Genomic DNA, 22,349 nt, shown 5'->3' on the forward strand with positions numbered 1-22,349 from the left:
CCTTTGCTCTGTATTAAAGAGTGCAAAGATGTGCTTGCTAGACATAAAGCTCTTTTCCACATCCCGAACTTTCAGGTTGTCCAAGGGAAGCATGTACTTCTTTTCTTTTTCCTATTATGAGAGAGAGACAGAAAAGAGATAGGGAGAGAGGAGAGGAGAGGAGAGGAGAGGAGGGGAGGGGAGGGGAGGGGAGGGGAGAGGAGAGGAGAGGAGAGACAGAAAATTGACTTTAATAAAAGATCTTGAGGCATGCCAATGGCAACACATCACCTGACTTGGCTAACGCTTGATTACACTATCTTGATAATATCATCAAACCCTATTTTGATACCAACTATTAAGGCATAAAAGTTATTAGAGATAGGAGGCCCCAGTGATTCTCAACATGTGGGTTGGAAAAATGGCGGGGTGAAGTGTACAGGAAGGGTTCTGAGATGGAGAAAACACATGGTCCTCTATCCTTTCCCCCTCATGTGGGTCCTTTTAGATGTTTTTAAATGTTAGTTTGATATTAAGACTTTAGCCATCTGTTAATATTTAACAAAAATGTTCTGGTCCTAATTCAATGAGAAATGCCAGATGGATTTCATTTCTTGCTTTATTTGCAGCCTAAGCAGTTTTGATAGCCAGTGTTGGCAGGGAAGTGGAAGCACAGGACCCCAGTATGAAATACCCCCCATAAACTATGATAAAGCATAAAAAATACTTGCTCATTTGGGTCTAGAATAAAATACGAATTCTGAAAAAGAATTATTCCATAAAATTGTTGAGCTCTTTGGGGAAAACTTCATTAGAAGTGGACTGATATTAACTAGAACAAACTCTCTTTCAAAATTAACAATTGTTTAGGAAGAATATGAACATTGGAGAGGTGAGGTCTGCAAATGTGACCAAATTAGTGTTAGTAGAACATTGGATGCCAAAAAATTATTGGAAACATTTACTTTTAGGGACTGGCCCGGGGCAATATTATTTATATGTAAAAATGCCTAACAACGAGTAGGGGAGAGCCAAATACTCAATTTAAGAAACATAGTAAATACCTATTACCAGGGGTATAACAAGCACTGCCCTTGTTAACCATGGTCCTCTGTATGCTCCCAGGCTACATCTCTGGTGTTACCCCTGAAAGAGAGCAGGGCTAAAGTCCAGAGCTGGAGAGAATGCAGACTTAGTCATAACTTTTAATAAACGACTATTAATGCCCATGGGAAATACGTGCATCATACAAATATGTCTGACATAAGTCCTTTTGCTCCTACAGCATATAGATTACTTCCTTGAGAATTTATAGCTCAGCTGCGTAGCATAGAGCTCTTCTGTGCTCCCTAGTCAGTTTGTGGGTAACATGTTGTATTGTAGGGAGTATCACCCGCCTTTCCACTTCCTACTCATAAATTAATCAGAAAAAAGTTGGGCAGAGCACATTAGAATAGCAAAAAGATGGCACTCTACTTGGCTACAAAAAGTCATGTGAACAGGTGACTGAAAACATTGAAGGAAGCTGCTTAGAGAACAAAATGGCTGTTCTGACAGACAATGTCTTCAAAGAAAAGAAGAAACATGAAGGAAACTAAATAGCACTGGGAGAGGCTAAACAATAAACACAAAAAAGTAAAGCACTGTAAGAATAGTCCAACATTTCTACAACAAAAGTTAAGAATATATTATCAAACACAAGAATATTCTAAACAGCAAATACATAATTTAATCATAAATGAGCTACCATAGTTGAGTCCAACTTTCTCAAAACAGTTGTCAAATTATTTTAGGACAGAATTCTAAGAGGCAAAATTCTAGACCTAATGAAAATCTATCCAATACATAATCAAATGAAAATGCTTGAGACCCAGGGAACATTTTTTTTAATTGAATGTTTTTCAGTGCCCTAAATTTAAGCAGCTGGATTCTTTTAAAGCACCATCCTATTCAACCTTTTGAAATGATAGATTTGCCTTTTAATGGGAAATCTGAATTTCATTGTAAAGATGGAACACAATGTCCTTGGCTTGTTTTCTATAGAAATAGGCTCTCTTTTGTACTGCATTCTTTAGCATATCGTGAAGACCAAAACTCCAGCAAGTTTATGTCAGATATTAAACACTGGAGAAATACACACACATATGCAGACCGGGGAACATGAAAAATGGTCCTCATATCCAAAGTACTAAATGTCATTTATCCCAGGTTTTTGAGGACATATTGCTAAATTGTTTTATAATCAAAACTTTGAAGACTGACAAAGAAAGAAGAAAATGTATTCAGACATTTATTTATTAAAGTTGTAAGTCAAACAGAGAATTAATGAGACAGCAGCAACTCTAGGCAATAAAACAGTATATCATGGATATTTCTCAAAAGTCTTGGTGCTTTGGGAAAAGAATGATGTTCTGCTAAAAGAACATCATGAATCTAAAATAGCTAAAACAAAAGAAATAGAGGAGAAATAATATACAGAATTATAATTTCCAAAATACAGTCTTAGAACCATCTTAATTAAGAAATGTGCCAAATCATTTTTGTCAGTTCTATGACTGTCTAATAATGTGCTGTCCAATATGGTAGCCACTAGCCACAGGCAGTTACTGAGCACTTGAAATGTGGCTCAACTGGGATTAGCTAGAAATGCAAAATAGACACCAGATTTCAAAAACTTAAAAAGAGAATGTAAACTATATTGGTAATACTTTTTAATTGATTATATGCTGAAATGATAACATTTTGAATATATTGGGGGTAAACAAAGCATCATCAAACATAATTTCACCTATTTTTTCTTACTGTTTTGAAGTTGGCTGTCAGACAATTTTAAATGACATATGTAGTTCCATTAAATTTCTACTGATAGTACTAAATCCCTCATGTACTTAACTCTTTCCTTCCTCTCATCCATCCAGTTTTCCCTTCTGACCTCCCTGTTTCTGCTATCAGGTTTATCCTTCATTCTCCCTGTCACCCCATCTGAAACCTCACTATTATTTCTGACTCATCATCTTTCCTTGCCTCGTTTACTACTTCAAGACTTTGTCACATCGTGTTTGAAGAATTTGTCCTAGTTCCCCTCCTTTGACATTCCCACAACATTATTCCAGGTCCCTGGCATCTCACAAGCATGTGGTCACAAATGGTCTCCTATCTAGTCGCTTGCCTTCCAATTTCTCTAACATCACTAGAGAAGATGATTTTTGAAAACGATTTTGTCAAATTCATTGCAATCCTTCAAAACTTTCAATAGCTTTCCATTATTTGTGGGAAAAAATCCACTAACCTCTTTAATGTGAGTTTAAAAACACTACAAATTGGCTCAATCCTGATTTGTCAATGTCTCCTTTTCTCCTCCATAAGAAGTTTATGTTTCAACCAAATATATCTTTACCAGCAGTCTTTTCCCAACTTGAGATATTCCTTCAACAGTTCCCTATCATAGCAATGTTTAGTATTCAGAGTTCAGTTCAAGTTTTACTTTCCGTGCAAAAGGTTTTCTCAAACTTGTAACCATTTATCTGTTTCTGTCACCTCCCCCATCTCTCTCCCTTATATTCATATAATAGGTATTATTTATTCCATTCATTTCAAACTATGAGAGACAGCTTCAATTTATAACTGCCTTACATTTGAAAATGTATGTGAATGTTGCTTATTTGGAATTCAGAATGTTCAGTCAACTCTCTTGTTTAAGTAGCTTATATATTGTTTAAGCAGCTTATATAAGCTTACATAATATAGTTGTTTAAGTTGTTTTATTTTTAAAATATGTAATATTTGTTATAATTCTTCCCTGACTTGCTCTAACATTCTGAAAGATAACAATCTTTCTCAAGCTAATAAATAATCAGATTAGAAACAGGTTTCATGACAGACTAACAGATAATATTCTATATTATGGAGAAAAACAAAAACTTACAACATGTTTTTTATAATAAATAAGAAATGAAATTTTATATTTTAAACATTTTATCTTGAGTAGACATTTTGAAGGAAGCACTTGTAAATGTCTAACGAAAGATTTTTTAATAGAGATTCAGAAAAGAACTTCTGTGTACTTTCAAAGGCTTCAGAGGCTGAGGTCACTGATTCAACACCATTCTTTTCTTCACATTTAAACATAGTACCTTCCCTTTCCTCAATACAGGAGGGTCGCTAGCAATATTTCTATGGGAGGTATCCAGGATGACAGAGATATTTTTGTTCAAAGAGAGAGGGAACATGAGAGCACTAGTGTAGTGTTCTTTCCTGAATTCACTGGCAAGAGTTAGAAGAAACAGAAGAAACAGGTCAGGCCCAAAGAGGGTGCATCTTTGTGTGAAAGGGGTTTGAGGTAAAAGTAACTGAACAATGAGTAGTAAAAGGCAGAGAAACCAAGGGGGAAGAAGGTGGGAATTATGGGCTGACTACAGTATGTGCTCGCTGACCTTGAAAGGAAACCAGAGAGTCAGTGAGAGATAGGTATGGGTTTGGCAAGTGCCCAGTGATGGTCTCTAGCTGGCAGAGCACCATCAATATAACTTAGGCCCTAGAAAGAGATACAATGGATATGAGCAGAGGATCAGATGTGTGGGGGAATAGCTCCTGCATATGCAAAGGACTGGGAGGCCTTTATTCACTTGGAAATTTATACATAGGGAGTTTCATAATTTAAATTATTTGAGTGGCCTTGGTTTGATGGCATCTTTAATTATTGTATTTGTTCTACCTTTTCTCCTATTAAAGCAACAACATCTTCAAAGATAAGACCATGAATTCTTCCCTGTTTCTATATATTATAATGCCTAGCATGATGCTAGGCATAAAAATCTATACAGTGTATATTATAAATGTTATTGAATTGATTTGAAAATGTCTGACAACCAAAGCCAGGTGTTAAGATGTTTGATAGTCACATATATATGATAATCAAGTAAAAATTCTATGAAAAAAGCTATATGAAATACTTAACTGACAGACACAGCTTTTGACTACTAAATCTTTACAAAGTCTAGACTGATTGCCATGTTTATTTCTATCTCTGCCTTCGTGTTGTCTTCTATTTGCCAGGAATGCCTTCTCTGAAAGAAGGCAGGGTCTTTTGGCCTTGAAATTTATTTCAAGTGCCACCAGCTGATTACAGCACATCATAGACCTTTTTCTTCTATAACTCTTAAATTTTCCACAATTTTTGTCATAGGCTATCTAGCATGGCAATCTTTATTTATGTTTAGCTTGCCTCTTCAAGCACAGATTGGAAGTTCCTTGAGGGCAAAGATTATGTCATCATTCTGTTGTGTTTACACGTAACAGTTATTACACCGGTGTATATACAGACATGGCTTAATAAACATTGACTGCTGATGATCCATAATAAATAAAACCCCAACATGCTGAGACTACCTAGACCATTGTGTTAAAAATTAACCAGAGGTGAATGTAAACACTTATTTTTAATGCTTCAAAGGTTGATTTTAAATTAACTTACAGTATTTTGCTTAGCATCATATAGTTTGTTAGATGAAGTTTTACTAACCTAAACCAATATATCTGATTTGATTCATACAAACCTTCAACATATAAATATGCTGTGGCAATCCAATATACTTCAAAAGAATACAAAAAAAAAAAAAAAGGCATAGATTCTGCTCTTAGGAGGTATGAACTGATGAAAAGTTTTCAAAAATGGTAGAACTTAAAAGAGATTACATTAGAATAATAAGAACAAAGGCTGGGTGTGGTGGCTCACACCTGTAATCCCAGCACTTTGGGAGGCTAAGGTGGGTGAATCACCTGAGGTCAGGAGTTTGAGACCACCTGGTCAACATGGTGAAACCCCGTCTCTACTAAAAATACAAAAATTAGCTGGGTGTAGTGGCAGGCACCTGTAATCCCAGCTACTTTGGAGGCTGAGGCAGGAGAATCACTTGAACCCAGGAGGCAGAGGTTGCAGTGAGCCAAGATCATGCCATTGCACTCCAGCGTGGGTGACAAGAGCAAAACTCTGTCTCAAAAAAAATAAAAAAATAAGTAAAAAATAAGAATACAGTAATAAAGAGAAATATTAAGGTATGAAAAAGCCACTAATGGCACAACTATGTTTTTAAAATATGCACTAATGACAGTAAATTAATTTTTTAAATATGTGATATCTGCTAAATTCTTCATTGGCTTGCTCTAACATTCTGAAACATGACAATCTTTCTCACGTTATCAAATAATCAGATTAGAAACAGGTTCTATGACAGACTAACAGAATATTCTGTGTTGCAGAGAATACTTACGCTTCACTAGAACAAAGATTCCTAGTTTTGACCACCCCCTTCTTATACTCATATAATGTTCCATGTGTGTTCTCTATTATTGTATTTGCCATATTTTATACTCCTAATTGTTGTCTTTTCTCCTATTGAGAAACTGATATTTATTTGTCCTCTCTCAGTGCTACACTACTCTCCTGGCAATGAATGGAACGTTTCTCTGACACATCCGCATCAACAACATGCGTAGACCACATAGGAAGTACTACTGTACCAGCCAACAGAGGAGCGACAGAATGACTATGCCACCAAGAACTCAGTCCAAAAACAGCACAGTAGTGCATAGATTTGTCCAAGTTAAAAAGATCCCTCGCCCAGGGACTATAAATGTTTTTGCAGAATACTGAAAACTCGTGAGATACCATGGGGTATTCAATTATTATAATTTGCTTCTTGCTCAAGAGATAATAATGTTGATCAATATTTTTCCTAACAAAGTCTCATTTTTTTCTTTGATGCATTATGGCCAGAATGTTTGCAAGCAGGGAAACTGGAGACATTATCCTTGGTTTATGGGTAGGGACCAGAGCCAAGAAAAATGTGATGGCTCCATATATTAATCCAAGCCCTTCATGCTCTGAGTAACCGACACAGAGTTATGTAATCATTCATATTCATCATGCTCCTCACCCACACCTCATTTTCTGAGAGACACTGGATTGCCCCTGTACCCACTGCACCAGTCATGGGATTCCTGCTTCCCAGGAAAGTCCATGCATTTTGATTTTCCACACAGAACGTTTCTGATTGTATCTTCTTGTCTTTGACTAAACTATCTCTTCCACTAGAAATACCTTTGCCTATTTGCCACTCCGCTTCTCTTTGCCTCAAAACTACTGCAAAAGATTACTCTATCTGGCTCAGACTTAATTTACATTTTTTTCTAAAAGTATTATAGGTCTCATTTTCCAGCCTTCTTGTCTTTTCCCATCACAAGTGCAGACTTATTTTTTTAATCAGTGGAATCCTTTGATTAAAAAAATAATTCTCACAAGTCCTATATATTAAATAGATTAAAAAGCGGAGCTCCTCTGATTGCAACAAGTAGGGGCTATGAGGAAACCTGTCCATTCACACTCATCTCACCCTGGTATTGTCTCTAAGACACCCCTGGAATGCCTGTTGATAGGGTTTGGCTCTGTCTCCCCATCCAAATCTCATCTCTAGTTGTAATTCCCAATGTTGGAGGAAGGACCTGGTGAGAGGTGATCGGATCTTGGGGGTGAACTTCTACCTTTCTGTTCTTGTGGTAATGAGTGAATTCTCACGACATCAGATGGTTTAAAAGTGTATGTGGCACTTTCCCGTTAATTTTCTCTCTCTCCTGCCACCATATGAAAGAGGTGCTTGCTCCCTCTTCACCTTTTGCCGTGACTGTAAATTTCTTGAGGCCTCCCAGTCATGCTTCCTGTTCAGCCTGCAGAGCTATGAGTCAATCAAACCTTTTTTCTTCTTAAATTACCCAGTCTCAGGTAGTTGTTTACAGCAGTGTAAGAATGGACCAATACACCTGTGGATGACTAGAACACAGGCCTAAATTTCCAGATCCTTGTTCCCTAGCTGGTCCACCTGGCAGCCTTTTCCTCCAAGGGTTCCCACAGTGGCAGGACTCTGCCCTGACCCCCATCTGGCTGGAACCTTATGCTCTGCCCTGTGTCGTTAGGTCTTCTACATGGAGCAGCTCTATCTAGCTCCCTGGGACTCCTAACTGAGCAAACACATCTCCCAGAAATGTGGGTGCAGTTTGTTGAACCTTTCGTTCAAACTACTCCTGTGATGCCCTGTCTACCCAACTGGGCACTTTGATATGTCCACCAAATCTCAGTCAAGTCTGCAGTGCTCTGGATCCATCAGAAGCCCCACCATGGCCAGCATGGTAAGGGCCTCCTCTACCATTGCCAGGATTCCTCACATTCCCATCTAATCCCCTGTGCTTGGTTCCTCGCACCCTGGTCGGATCCCCTGCGCTTGGTTTATACTGTCACTTTGTGCTTTTGTCTTATTTTCTGAGTCTACATGTTTCACTTAAGTGTGTCTATGCTCTGCCTTCCCAACTACAAGATAAACCCCTAAAGAAACAAGCAAGTCCATCACTATTATTACCTTTATTTATTATTGTTGTTAATCATTCTATGTATCTTGCTCCCCTGTTACTCTGTAGCTATGTGCTGACTTTGCTACCAAACCATCAACTCTTTGAGGAAATAAATTATTTCTTTATTAGTTTTGGTTGTGTCATAGACATTCAGCAAACACTTGCTGAATGAACATATGAACAGCCCCCTCATGGGCTGGCATAGTGCTTTGCCTAGATCAAGGACTCAAAGATGATGACTGACTCATACAATAATCAAAGTATCAAAGAATAATGAGAGGCTATGCAAATATTGAGAATACCGGAATAATATTTCCACATGTTGTTGAAAACTAAAATCTGGTGTTTATTGCTTTTAAGAAGTTATAACTATAGAGATGCACAAGTATGAAACTCAAAATATAAACTATGCATCTTTTTATTTGGATTTTAACTCCTTGCTTTAATCAGAATTACATTTTGAATAGTAAACAGCATCTGTGAACCAGCAGGTTGCTCATCAACAGCACTTTTTAAGCTTTTTCTCTTGAGCGCTGTATAAACTGCCTGTGTTTGATGGGCTGTCCTAGTAGTCTCAAGAAAACTCCATGGTTTTTAGGCCACTGGCTTCATGGCTGCACCCCTGTACCTACTCAGATCCTGAAAGGGAGTTACACACGAGGATATCTCCACTTGGCAGGAGAAAGATAATCAGTCACACTTGACATTACCCCGGCTGGAGATCCTGCTCTTTTCCTGGTTCCTACCTTCTCTTCAGAGTCCAGCTCAATTTCCACCTCCCCCAGGAAGCCTTTCTGACCTTACAAGCTCACGGGAGGGCTCCCTTCTCCATTCCCGTGACATTCTTGGGCCATGTATTTTTTTCTTCATTTAGCATATATTGCCCTGTATTCTCAGATATGGTTAATATCCTCAAAATGCAGACTCCCCTTTCCTCCCACTAAAAAAGTACTGTATAATTTGAAAGTGAGAACATTTAAGATTTTGTTCTCAAATCTTTATATTTAATCTCTATATTCTTAAATTTAGAGAAATAGTCCTATGTATTTGTACATATGAGATTGGTAATGTATTCATGATAAACATACTAAAGAATAAATTTAAAGGACTTATGACTAAGGATGGAAGATTGATCCTATGTATGTATCTCTTCTCCTTCTCCCAAACCTACTATGGTATTATAACAGTAAAATAATTTAAAAGGTTATTATTAGTCCACAATAACAAAGAAATGGGAGAGGAGAAAATAGTGAACAAAATATTTTCAAAAAGCTTTCTAAGAGAGAAGGGACAAAGGAGCATTCGTTGACCTAGCATAAAAAAAGGGTTATTCTCCAAATACCTACAGAGGGAAAGAATAGAGGAGAAACCACCTCATTTGGCTTCTGTCCTTGGAGGCACCTTATACCCACATGCGTGGTTATGGTCGTGAGGTTGAGGCAGTGGGATCACACAGAAGTCCATGTATAGAAGTATACAAAACAAGCCAGGTACAGGAGCTCATGCCTGTAATGCCAGTTGTTTGGGAAGCTGAGGCAGGAGGATCACTTGAGCCCAGGAGTTTGCCTGGGCAAGATAGTGAGATCATGTCTCTCCAAAATTTTTTTTTAAAAAATTAGCCACATGTGGTGGCATCTATGATTCCAGCTACTCAGGAGGCTGAAGTGGGAGGATCACTTAAGCCCAGGAGGCAGAGGTTGCAGTGAACTGAGATCATGCCACTGCACTCCAGCCTGGGTGACAGAGTGAGATCCTGTTTCAAAAAAACCAGGAGTAGACAAAACAACTGGTGGCACAGGACTACCTTTTCTACTCACGGCAACTTATTCCTACCTTCAGCAGGAGACAAGAGGCTTTTCCCTAGAGAAGTTATACCAAAGACGTTTCAGGCTGAGAGATACCAGGCAGGGTGAACAGCAAGGGGTGAGGTAAAAACAAGAGAGTTTAGTGAAAGCCTACATACTGAAATATTGTCCTTCAGCCTATTTCTTGCCCTGCCCCAGAATGCCAGCAGCCAGATGGACTTCCCTGTCCCTGCCAGGAAAGATAGTGAACTCTTCTTCTCCGGGGACTCATAGATTCAGGGGAAATGCCCTGTATACCACGATTTCAACGAAAAAGCCAGGCTGCTGACTGATCGCCTTATAGGAAGATTCTGTATTCTGCACACTCCTCCAACAATTTTCAAGCAACTGAATGGCACAGAATCTTAATAGATTAGACACGTCAAGGCTCTTAACTGGAGTGAATTCTGAAGATGGGCTATCTCAACACTTATTCCAACGCCTTATAATGTTTGAGTGCAATTCAAAATCCTCTCACCCTTCCCAATCTTGCTCTTACAGCCAGAGTTCCAGATGAGATATACTTTCTGCCAATCAGATGTAGTCATGCCAGACTTTGATTCCAAAAAATGAGTCAAACAAGAGACCGGCAGAGTGTGTGTCACCTGTTTTGTTGGCCTGAAGGGGCTCTGCATCCAGAGGCTACAACAAAACAGTGGCTTCCTGATTATGCAGCCTCCAGACTGGTGGAGGCAACAGCTCCTTGGCGGTCCTAGGAAATTCATTTTGTGAGTCATTCCTGAAAACTCAACCTAGTTCTGCAAGTTTGCCCTCCCAGTGATTCTCAGAATGATTTGTCCCTCTTAATAAATTATTGTCTACTTAAACTAGCTAGAGTTGATTCTGTGGGTGACAATTAAGAACACTGAAAATAGTATAATAATATCTAGTCAACATATATTATTATGGCTTAGCAAAAATGAATAGCTAGTAAAGCAGAACAATAGCATTACCCTGCAATACTTCACACATAATGAGTCAAAACTTACACAAATCAATTATTAACATGTATGTACGCCATGTTTATGCAGTTTTGAAATTCCAGCACTTTTTGCTCAAAAAGAGCTTCTAACCAAGAAATACGTGCACACACACACAGATACACACACACACCCCCCTCTATGTATATATACATATATATGATAAATACCACGCATGAAAAATTTTAAATTGAGAATTCAAGGTGTGAGTGAGAGAGATGGCATTTGAGCAACTTTACGAGAAACTAAATAAGGCAACAGAAGAGAGTAGAACAGAAAAAAAAAAATCCTGGTGGTTTGCATGTTCATAAACTATTACAAACTACCTCTATCATAGCAGTACTACTATTCATGGGTTAAATTTTCTTTACTAGTGAGCTAAGTACGGAGACTTAGTTTGTGTTTTATACTTTTTCAGTTACTAGGAAGGAAAAAATGTACTCAGCATGGCAAAACATGCTTCAAGCATTTTAAATTAGCATATTTCAAATACTTAATGGTTGCATTTTCCTATTTCTTTTTGTGCTCCAAGGCATTGCAATTTATATTTTTTAAAAAGAGAAACTTTCAAGTTTAGAATAGTGATTGCTTTACTTGAAAGTCCATATAACATGATATGGATTTCTATTACTAAACTGCAAAGACAAATGTCTTTCAACTGACTTACGTGGCTTCATATTAAATTACAAAGTGAATTTAAGACACTCCGCAAACTGAAATTATGCTTACTGTGTAACAGCTTTTGAGTGCACATTAATCAAACATAATTCTACATGCTAGCCCTTTGGACGTACTTGCCTTAAATAAAAGTGTTATTTTGGCTAAATATACCATATGTTTGTAAAAGTTCAACATAATAAAAGCACCTTGTTTACAAATGCAGCATAATTTTTACTTCTCTGAGAAAATGGAGGTCAGAAAGGCACTGTACAAATAAAATCCTCTGACAATTCCCAGAACTCAGTAGATGAATGGTTTAAATTTCCCCCCATCATTTGTCACCAAGCTGCAAACAAAAATCAAAGCTGAATGTTCCCCTCTCTCTCAAAAAGAAGCAAAGAAACACTCAAAAAGAGGCAACACTAAGGAGAAAAGCAAAGGGCCTGAGCATTCAACCAAATAACCACATTAATAAAGGTTTCTGAAGCCCTGTGCATTGACTGTTGAACTGTTTTAGGTTTTGGTTTTTTCCTCCACTGACAGTAACAGAATTCTATGAGATATATACTGAGGGGAAAATAGTTTCTTTGAAAAGCAGAGCTGACCATCATGCCCTTTGTACTTTAGTTAAGAGCCCTTCTCCCTGTGTTCCAAGGAGTACAGGAGTCTGGGATGAACAGGGAAAAGGGGGCCCCTTCCACGTGCCTTCTGGGACTCAGCCCTGTATTTAAGGTGATATTTGGCTAGATCGCTGCAAGTACAGCTGGTGATCTGTGCACCACTACTGGCTCCAACACATCTGCACGACGAAATTGGGCTTTGGACAGGGGAAAAAAAACAAACAAACCTGGAACAGTTCTCCTCCTCCATCAATCCTAATCATGCCTCCTAGCCTGCCCACTACAATAATAATAATAATAATAATAAATAAAAATAAAAAAATAAAAGGACTAGAGAAAGGAAGAGGCAGAGGGGAGAGAGAGAGCCAAGAACCCAGAGAGTGAAGTGAGAAGGTATCATTAGAGAGAAATTAAAGCTGCCCAACCCAGAAATGCTCTCTGTGTTCACTGCATGCTCAGGTGGCCCCATCTATCTTCAGCTTCTGAGAGACAGAGACCATGGAAGAGGACTCCCACGAGGGGTGGTGCAGCAAGAGGACATGACACATGGTTTGGAGTTAGCTCACAGGTTCACATAGGAGCTCTGACACTAGCTATGTGAACCTTCCGCAAGTTCCTTGATTTCTCTTCTCTCTGTATGGAGGTGATAATTCATGCCTCAGAGAGGGTATAGAGATTAAAGGAGACCGTGCAGATGACTGTGTATCCAGGGACTTCAGATAAACGTTTATTTCCTTTTCCTTGGAAAAAATTTTTAGCCATCTTCCCACCCATAAACACAGTATGGTGTTCTCTCTTCAACATATTTATAACAGCAAGCTTTTATACTTATAAGCTTTTGAACTGTGAGGGGAAAATAGAAAGTTAATTACGTACCTAGTAGAGAAACACACATTGAACATGAACAATAGCAAACCAGGAGGGAGTGAAGCAGTGAAACGAGAGGGACAGCTTATTTAAACTCTGCTTTCTTATTAGAGGCAGGCATGCAAGAAATCCAGAAATATGGGACTGTGTCCATAGCCATATATAGAGAGGGAAGATGTGACTCCAGGCTGAGAGGGGGTACTCATTCCTTCCCCTTGCACTCACAGTGGATTGTGCAGAAGAGGTCAAGGAAAGTACCTGGGGGAAAAGGCAAGTTCTGGAAGAAATTGAAAACTGAAAATTCCACAAATAGAGAATCATTTGCCTTTTGTGGCAGAATGTTCTTCCACTTTAAAAACTGAGCGAGGGTCTCGAGACTGGCTAGAAAACTATAAAGTGGGAAAGGTTTCTTTTTGTTTGTTTGTTTGTTTTTGTTATCCTGAAGTCTTCCATTCAGGCAGCTTTGCTTTTCTGTTAGCTTCAAACAGAGATGGCCTGGGTCAGCTGCTATTGCCGCTGCCTAGTTTCTAGGTTTCTCCCTCTGCTGTATCCCAAGAAAGCTTCCCCTCTCATTCCATTTGTTCTGTATTACCAACTGGATTTCAGGTACCATGAAAGGGACTGCAGGCTTACCTCTGCAGATCTCTGATACTAGCAGGTACTTAATACATGCTGACTTACGAAGATAACAAAACTCACCTATCCCATGTCTCGTTCCCCTAGGCTTTGTTTCATGCATGATTGTGCTTAGAATAAATTAATGTCTGCTACAGAATAAATTCTTATTAATTATTCTTCCTGGGTAATATATTTGAATTTAAGTTGGGTCATTCAGTCCTTCCATTTACAAGGAATAAATCATTCACGTGCATTAGCAAACTAGTAGGGGTGAGGTTCTTGGCTTAGGTTGCCCTTAAATCATCCCAGTGGGTAGCTGCTCAATCCAAGGTTGAACATGAAAACTCTTGACAGCTTCTCCCAGCCTTAAAGCGAGAAGTGTAGGGCAGTGTTTCTCCAACTGCAGTCGTCTGACCCCCAGGGTCTGTGAGTTCTTGTGAGAATTAAAAAGAAATCTTGTGTTGGTATCTAATAAAAATTAGTAAAAGAGATTTTCTGAACTATCTGGAGCATGACTTTATAACTGGACACCGCCATTCAATTTCAGTGCTTGTGTTTACACCAAGTGGTAGTAATGTATCTATAGTATGGTCATGAAAGAAAGGGCAGAGGCAGACATCAATACATCAGTTATGTACTTTCCTTCAGTGACATCACAATGCCTTGAGTGAATGGAAGTTTCATTCTAATAGAATGAAAGTGGCAGGAGACTGGTGGGGTCACCCAGTACAGGGTAGCCTGAGAACGCCAGTCTCCAAAGAACCCACGCCTGAACACATTGCTTTGGACTAGCTAATTATGTTTCCTAAAAGAATATAATCCCTCACATTAATGTTGTTGATCAGCTAAAGTTTCTCAGTAATATGGTTCTACTTAAATTTAACCTGTAATTTTGGTTTGCTTTTTGGATGGAGAACAATAAGCATAATGTGTGTATATGTTTGTGGATATGTAAAATAAAAGAATTTTCTGTTTGTAAATACTTAAGTAACATTGTGAATAAAATAATTTGTCTCCATTCAGAATCCATAAGGACTCATCCTTTAAAAGATATTTGTACATTACCCAAGTTTTAGAGACATTGATTTAGAAAAAGTGTATTTGGAATTATCTCAAAAGGGTTGAAGTATTCAAAATAGGTACAAACAAATGGCCTTGACTGACAAATAATTTGGATCAGAGCTTAGAAATTGCTTTAGCTTCTAACTGCCCTCAGTAAGACCAGCAGAAAAGTGCAGACCTGGCCCTCAGAACCCGGGAAGCCCAGGCACGGCTGGAACATACATTGGGTGTCCTTGGGGAGATTGTTTTCCTGCTCTCTGCTTCAGTTTCACCATATGTAAAGCAGGGATAATAACACTAACTTCAATCCTTAAGTTCAAAAAAGAAAAAAAATAAATAAACCTAACTTTATGAGAACAAAGAGGCAATAGATACAAAAGCATTTTCAGCTTTTCAGGGGGAAAAGTACTATTTTAATAAGGAACTCTTGAAAATATCTCAGCAACATGCATCTAATTCATACTGACATATATAATTGAACCTATGTTTAATTTCGCTGCAAATTATCTGCTTCCTTTAAGAAGCTGAGTTAGTAAAATGCTGAGTTGTGTGGCTCAAACTAAAGAGTTGTAGATGAATTAGAAATATTGGTGAAAAGACACAATAATGTTTGGCCCTTAATAAAACAAGAGAGAAGGAGTGAGACAGAGGAAGAGGAAGGGAGAACCGTAGACAAAGATTCCAAGGGTAAGAAAAGCTGCTTTACATCCAGATATCCTCAAGAAGCTGACAGAAAGGAACAGCAAGGAAATAGGGTAGTGGCAATTTTCACACCAGACCTTCCTTTTTAATGTCATAGAAAATTTTAGCACAGGCAAGACAAGACCAATGAAAAACCAGAGCAACCGAAAGAGAGTTAACAATGTAAATGTAAATACTGAGTTTCATTTCACTTTAGATAACAGAGTATATATTCTCCTCTTCCTCCCTCTGTCCTCTTCTCTACCCTCTTCTTCCTCCTCCTTTTCCTTTCCTTTTCCTCCTCCTCCTCCTCCTTTTTTCCTCACTTGCTCTAAGCTTAAATACTGAGTTGTAATCCAGAATAATATCTCAATATGAAAACCCTAATGATTATATACAATGATAAATCTCAGATTCTTTTCTTAACTACCCATGTTAACAAGTAGCAGCATTCATTAAAATAAAACTAGAAGTGGTCAGAACTATCCTGCCTTTCTAGAAATACCATCCCTTCTCTCTCTTTTCTCTCCAGGAAAAAGTCTCAATTCTTGAAGCATAACAAAAACGTTGCACTACATTATTTTTGTAGGTTCTTCTGGGAAGTTCTCCTTGACATGAGACATGGCATGTCTTATTTAAAAGAACACTTAGCTGCTCTGTGGAGCTATGGGTTGGAGGTAGGGGCAAGAGCAGGAAACCATAGATTAGACTAACATGGTAGTGCAGGAAAGAGACAGAGGTCCTTCCAAGTAGTTTAGTAATTGAGGACAGCAGTGGTTAGGTTTGGGAACACATTTTGGAGTGGAGCAGTGATTGGCCAACTATAGTCTCAAGAGCTAAATTTGGATTTGGCATATGTCTGTATGGCCCCAATAGCTAAGAATATTTTTTACTTTTTTAAAGGGTTTAAAAAGAAAGAGGAGGAAGACAAGGCAGAAGAGAAAGAGGAAGAAAAATAAGAAGGAGAAGATGGAGAAAAATACGTGACATAAACTGTACATGGCCTGCAAAGCCTAAAATATTTACAGAAAAAGTTTGACAATATCTGGAATAGAATCAGCAGATCTTGAAATGAAACTGGATGGAGGGAGGAGTGAGAGAAAGAGAGGAATGGAGGAAAAAATGTATGTCTTCAGTTTGAGCAACTGGGTGATGGCCACATTCTCTTCCTTATTCCAGTCAATCATACCCGGGTTCCTTCATTGAATCTTTGCTGTTGTACTTATTTCACTATCATATTTATTTACTTACATGTCTGTCACCCTACCTTGAAAATGCAATCCTTAAGTCCTGTTTTTCTCCATATTTGCAGCACATAGCTTTTTACAAGACACAGATACCATCACCATGAATTGAACTGATGATATGTCAATTTCATTTTCAGTAGTGCTGGTAACATCAACTTAATGAAGTAAAATTATTATACAGTCACTTCTTTTAGTGTTTAAGAGTTCACAAACCATTTTTCAACTCATCTGTTCCTTACCACACTCCTGTATGTTGATATTAGAGTAAGCCCCAATTATAAGTTTCCTTTACAATAAATTATATTTTATGTTGAGATATATATATATAATGTTAGGAACTAAATGCATTTTTGTTTTATTTTATGTAAACGGAAAGCCATCCCTTTGGGAGGATGATTAGAAAAAGGGCAGGATGAAAAGAAAGACGTGGCAGTGAAGCATTATGAAAAGTAAAGAAATGAGAGAAAGAAGACCTGAGTCTTAGAATGACACTCAGGGCAGGTGAATTGGGTTGGGGTGGGGAGGGTGAGAAAAATAGAGGAATCAAAGGGAACCTTTATGTTTTCAGCTTAATGGTGGTGTCTGTTACTAAGATAAAAAAAGACTATGGGACATGTAGGTTGAGTTCTGTTTTGGAAAGTTTGAAGTGCCATTAAACACTCAAATATATATATATACACACACACACACACACATATGTAAATATATACATATATACACACACACATATATATAGGGTAGTTGGATATCCAAGTTTGGAGTTCAGAGTTGGAGACATAACTATGGTAGTCACATAAATATGGCATATTGATGGTATTTAAATGAGATGAACTCATCTAGGAGCTGAAGTCCTAGATGAGTTCAGCTAGAGAGGATGTATGTGGACAGAAAAGAGGAGAAGGCCTATGTCATTTCAACAGAGATACAAGAGAGGAAGGGCAAACTAGTCAAAGGAGACTAAGTAAGTAGAATGAGAAAAACCAGGAAAATGTAATGTTATGGAAGCCAAGAGGAGAATGTGTTCTAAGATGGAGGGAAAAGTTAATTACACTTATTTCTAAGAAATGCAGCAGGATGTGGCTAGAAAAGTAACCACCAGAACCACAGGTTTGGTAGAGTGCTAGAAACAGAAGTGTGCTTGCAATGGGCTGAAGTGGGTCAAAGAGAATGAGTAAACAGAGGAAGTACTACACACCCATGAAACATTTAACATTTAATCTGTAATAAAAAAAAATAAACGGCAAGTAAGAAAATAACATTGATTTGAGGGAACATTCTAATTTTGTTAAAACACTGTTACTATATTTATTTTTTCTACTTTTCAAATAGCATGTGTCCTATATTGGACATAAAGTAGTTAAACAAAGGGTTCTTTCCTGAAATCAATAGAGCACCAAGTGTTCAGCAAAACAATCAATCCACTACAACAATATGCAAACTTTTACAAAACATACGTATTTTAAGGAGGTAGGGAGAGTCCATAGCTTTAGTCAAGTTCTCAAAATCAACTGAATAAGTTAATTTATTAAGTGCTGAGATGAGGAAGAGAGAGTTATGATTTAGTGAAATTTTATAGGTGTGTTATCACATCCACAATTTTGTCCAATTGAAAAAAAACCAGTTTTATAGTTTGTATCCTAATCAAGAGCTTTGTCCCCATGAAATAATAAATCTGGCTCATTCTCACATGGGGCAGAGCACACCATACACAGAATTCTCAGAATACAGGCCAAACAAACAAACAAAAAAACCATGACAACACGGCAGAGCCATCATCAGAGTCACAGGTTAAGCAGGAAGTAATAGTTTTGACTCCCCTAGTGAAGGAATTAAAAAACAAAATCCTTCAGTAACACTAGAGAGGGAGCTTTGAACAAAAGCAAAAGCAAAGGATAAGAGTTGTCTGTATAGAGAAATAAAGAACTTCCATGGCAGTACACTGTTCTAGCAAAGACCAGCACAAGAAGAGAACAGGGTGGCATATACAAAGAAGAATCAGCACAATTTGGACAATGACAGAAGCAGCATTCTCCTCACCAGTTTCTCAGTAAGGAGAAGCTAGAAATTCTAGGACCCCAAGAAGCACACGTGTGTGTGTGTGTGTGTGTGTGTGTGTGTGTGTTGCATGTGTGTGTCTTGTGTTATAATCTATGTTATTATAATATACACACATATCTATGTAATGAAAAGGATGTAGTTATTATTCCATATCATGGACTCAATCATTGTCACAAAATATTAATCACTTGGGTTTTTAAATTCAAAAAGTTATTGCTAGAGTTAAACCTATGGATAGGATAGATCTAACCTGATTATTATCGACAACATTTTCATATGTAGAGTGGGAAAAAGAGTTCACATCACATCCTGTAGAAACTGCTTTAGCTGGGCATGTGTCTGTCTGAGTGTGCTGTTCATTACAAATAAATGCTACTGATGTAGACACACATACACATTCACCAGGTATTTAATTGCCATTTGATTGTGAGTTCTTACTGACTTTCTCAGATTGTTTCATAACACATATTTCAATTACTGGTTTTATATCTGTTTTTTCTATTATACAATGAGTCCCTCCAGAGTAGAGAAATGTTTCTAGTTCTAGAATTCTGAACATACTAAGTCTCAATAATTGTTGGTTGGTTGAATGAGAATTAAGCATGATGGTTGGTTGACTGAATTTAGAGTTTCTATGAAGTCCAGTGAGTTCAAATACTCATTGATTTCCCAGATGTGTTTCTTCTTTAAGTAAGACCAGCAAAATAATGAAAGCCTAACTCACTGGATACTTTACAGCAAAATCTTGGCCAAATTAGCTTTTCATGGAAATAGCATATAGATAAGATGTTATTCAGAAATGACAGGATTCTGAGGTACAGCTTGCATTGAGCCAGTTGGAAAAAGTGTGTTTCATAGTAGAAAGTGGCAAAAGAAGAGGTCTTTGGTGACAATGATTGATAAACATTTTTAAAAATTTATTTTCACACTTTAGACTCAACTTGTGGGACTGTACTCCAAATCAACCATGAAATGAATGTAGGGTGTCTACTAAAAAACATCTGGGCATAAACCTACTAGGAAATGTACAGTGCTTATATGAATACATTTATAAAATTATGCTGAGGGATATATAACAAACCTGAAGTAGAGAAACAGATCTTGGATAAAAATCTCAATATTTAAAGTTCTAAATTCCCCTTAAATTATATAGTGATATAATAAAATCTTAGGCAAAAAAAAAAAAAAAACTTCAGAACAATTTTATGACAAGTAACTTGACAAAATGATTGTAAATTTCATTTGAAGAACAGGCAGCTGCAAATAGCCAGGAAAATTCTAAACAATAACCAAAGCAAACAAAAGTAATCAGAGGGAAAATGCCCTTCAAATATTAAGATTTAAATGTAATATAAACATCAGACATCACAAGCCTGTGGTAAAAGTCCACTGGCAGGTCAGGTGAATAGAAGAGAACTAAGAAAGAGTGAAACCGACCTGAGAAGTTAGTTTATGATAAAGGTGTTATTACAAACCAGACTTGTGAACAAACAGTTTTAGGACAACTGTCTTCTCATCTACCCTTCCACACAAAATAGAAGTTTTAGATAGCTCAAAGCTCAAAGCCCCAGAGTACAAAATAGATGACAATTTGGAGAAGACTGAAGTTAAAATAAAAAAAATGATATTAGGCATAAAACCTGAAACTATAAAAGACTCATAGGAATGAGACACTTCTTCATGGCAAAGTAACGAACAAAATTGAAAAACAGATGATAAATTGAGGAAAGAATTGGCAATACATGTGAATAAAACTTAATAGCCATAATATTCAGAGAGCCATTAAAAATCTATTTAAAAAAATAAACACCCTAATAGAAAAGTGGTCAAGGATAGTATTAGTAGTTCTCAGATAATGCAAGACAAATGCTAAATAAAACATGTTACTAAACTTCACTAATAACCAAAGAAATGCACATTAAAATTACATAAGTGTGTGTACTTGCATATTAGACTAATAACATCCACTATGACCAGATGTGCGGAAATGGATATTTTTATACACCATTGGTTGGAATATTAACTGGCACAGCCTCTTGGAGGAGGGGGGATGTTAAAACATCAAAATTCAAAATATGTCTATCTTCATTTCTCAAAAGAAGGTATACAAATGGCCAAAAAACATGAAAAAATGTTCAACATCACTAATCATCAGGGAAGTGCAAATTAAAACCACAGTGAGATACCACCTTACCCTAGCCAGAATGGCCATTATTAAAAAGTCAAAAGACAATCGATGTTGGCACGGATGTGGTAAAAAGGGAACGCTTATACACTGCTGGTGGGAATGTAAATTAGTATAACCTCTATGGAAAACAGTATGGAGATCTCTCAAAGAAAAGCATATCCATCATTCAATCCAGCAAGTCCACTACTGAGTGTCTACATCTACCCAAAGGAGAAGTTACTGTATCAAAAAGACACCTGCATGTGTATGTTTATCATAGCATAATTCACAATTGTGAAGATACAGAACCAGCCTAACTGGCCATCATCTGACGAGTGTGGCATTAGGAGACATACCTAATGTAAATGATGAGTTAGTGGGTGCAGCACACCAACATGGCATGTGTATACATATGTAACAAACCTGTATACATATGTAACAAACGTTGTGCATATATGTCCGATAACTTAAAAGTATAATAAAAAATGTGAGATATATATATACACACATATATATACACACATATATATATAGAATGAAATGTTATTTGCACAACTTGGATGTAACTGGGGGCCATTATTCTAAGTGAACTAACTCAGGAATGAAAAACCAAGTACCGCATATTCTCACTTTTAAGTGAGAGCTAAGCTATGAGTACACAAGGGCATACAAAGTGGTATAATGGACATTAGAGACTCAGAGACGGGGAGAGTGGGAGCGGAGTGAGGAATGAAAAACTGCCTACCGGTACAGTGCACACTACATGGGAGATGCGTGCATTAAAATCCCTGACTTCACACTATACAATCCATGTGACCAAAAACACTTGTACCTCCCCCAGAGCTACTGAAATAAAAAATTAAAAAATGTAAATGAAACAAAATGTCTCTTCATTTTAACCCAGTAAATCTATTTTTAATTTTAAGTAATATACCCTAAAGAAATGCTTTTACAAATGGACATATATGAAATATGACTTGCATCATTATTGTTGAAAAACTGAAAATAAAAGCCCATCAACTGGGGACTAGCTAAAAAATTATGCCACATATTAATAATAGTTAATATTTGTTGAGCGCTTATTGTTCTGAGCGTTTCCCATGTATTTAGTCATTTAATTCTTCCAATAATAATGGAAGTAATGAAGTAGGTATTTATCATCGAAG

General features: G+C 37.4%; 1 protein-coding gene across 9 annotated transcripts in view; it reads right to left on the reverse strand.

Annotated features, from left to right (window-relative positions):
- DNM3 (dynamin 3) overlaps nucleotides 1–22,349 on the reverse strand; it is a 566,482-nt gene that overhangs the window by 162,303 nt on the left and 381,830 nt on the right. For all 9 annotated transcript variants that reach the window (XM_031662793.1, XM_009194141.4, XM_031662781.1 and 6 more), the window contains one exon: nucleotides 2–111. In XM_031662793.1, the coding sequence (XP_031518653.1) occupies nucleotides 2–111 (110 nt within the window). The remainder of the gene's footprint in view (nucleotide 1; nucleotides 112–22,349) is intronic.

The sequence above is a fragment of the Papio anubis genome, chromosome 1, assembly GCF_008728515.1.
Source record: "Papio anubis isolate 15944 chromosome 1, Panubis1.0, whole genome shotgun sequence".
Taxonomy (NCBI): domain Eukaryota; kingdom Metazoa; phylum Chordata; class Mammalia; order Primates; family Cercopithecidae; genus Papio; species Papio anubis.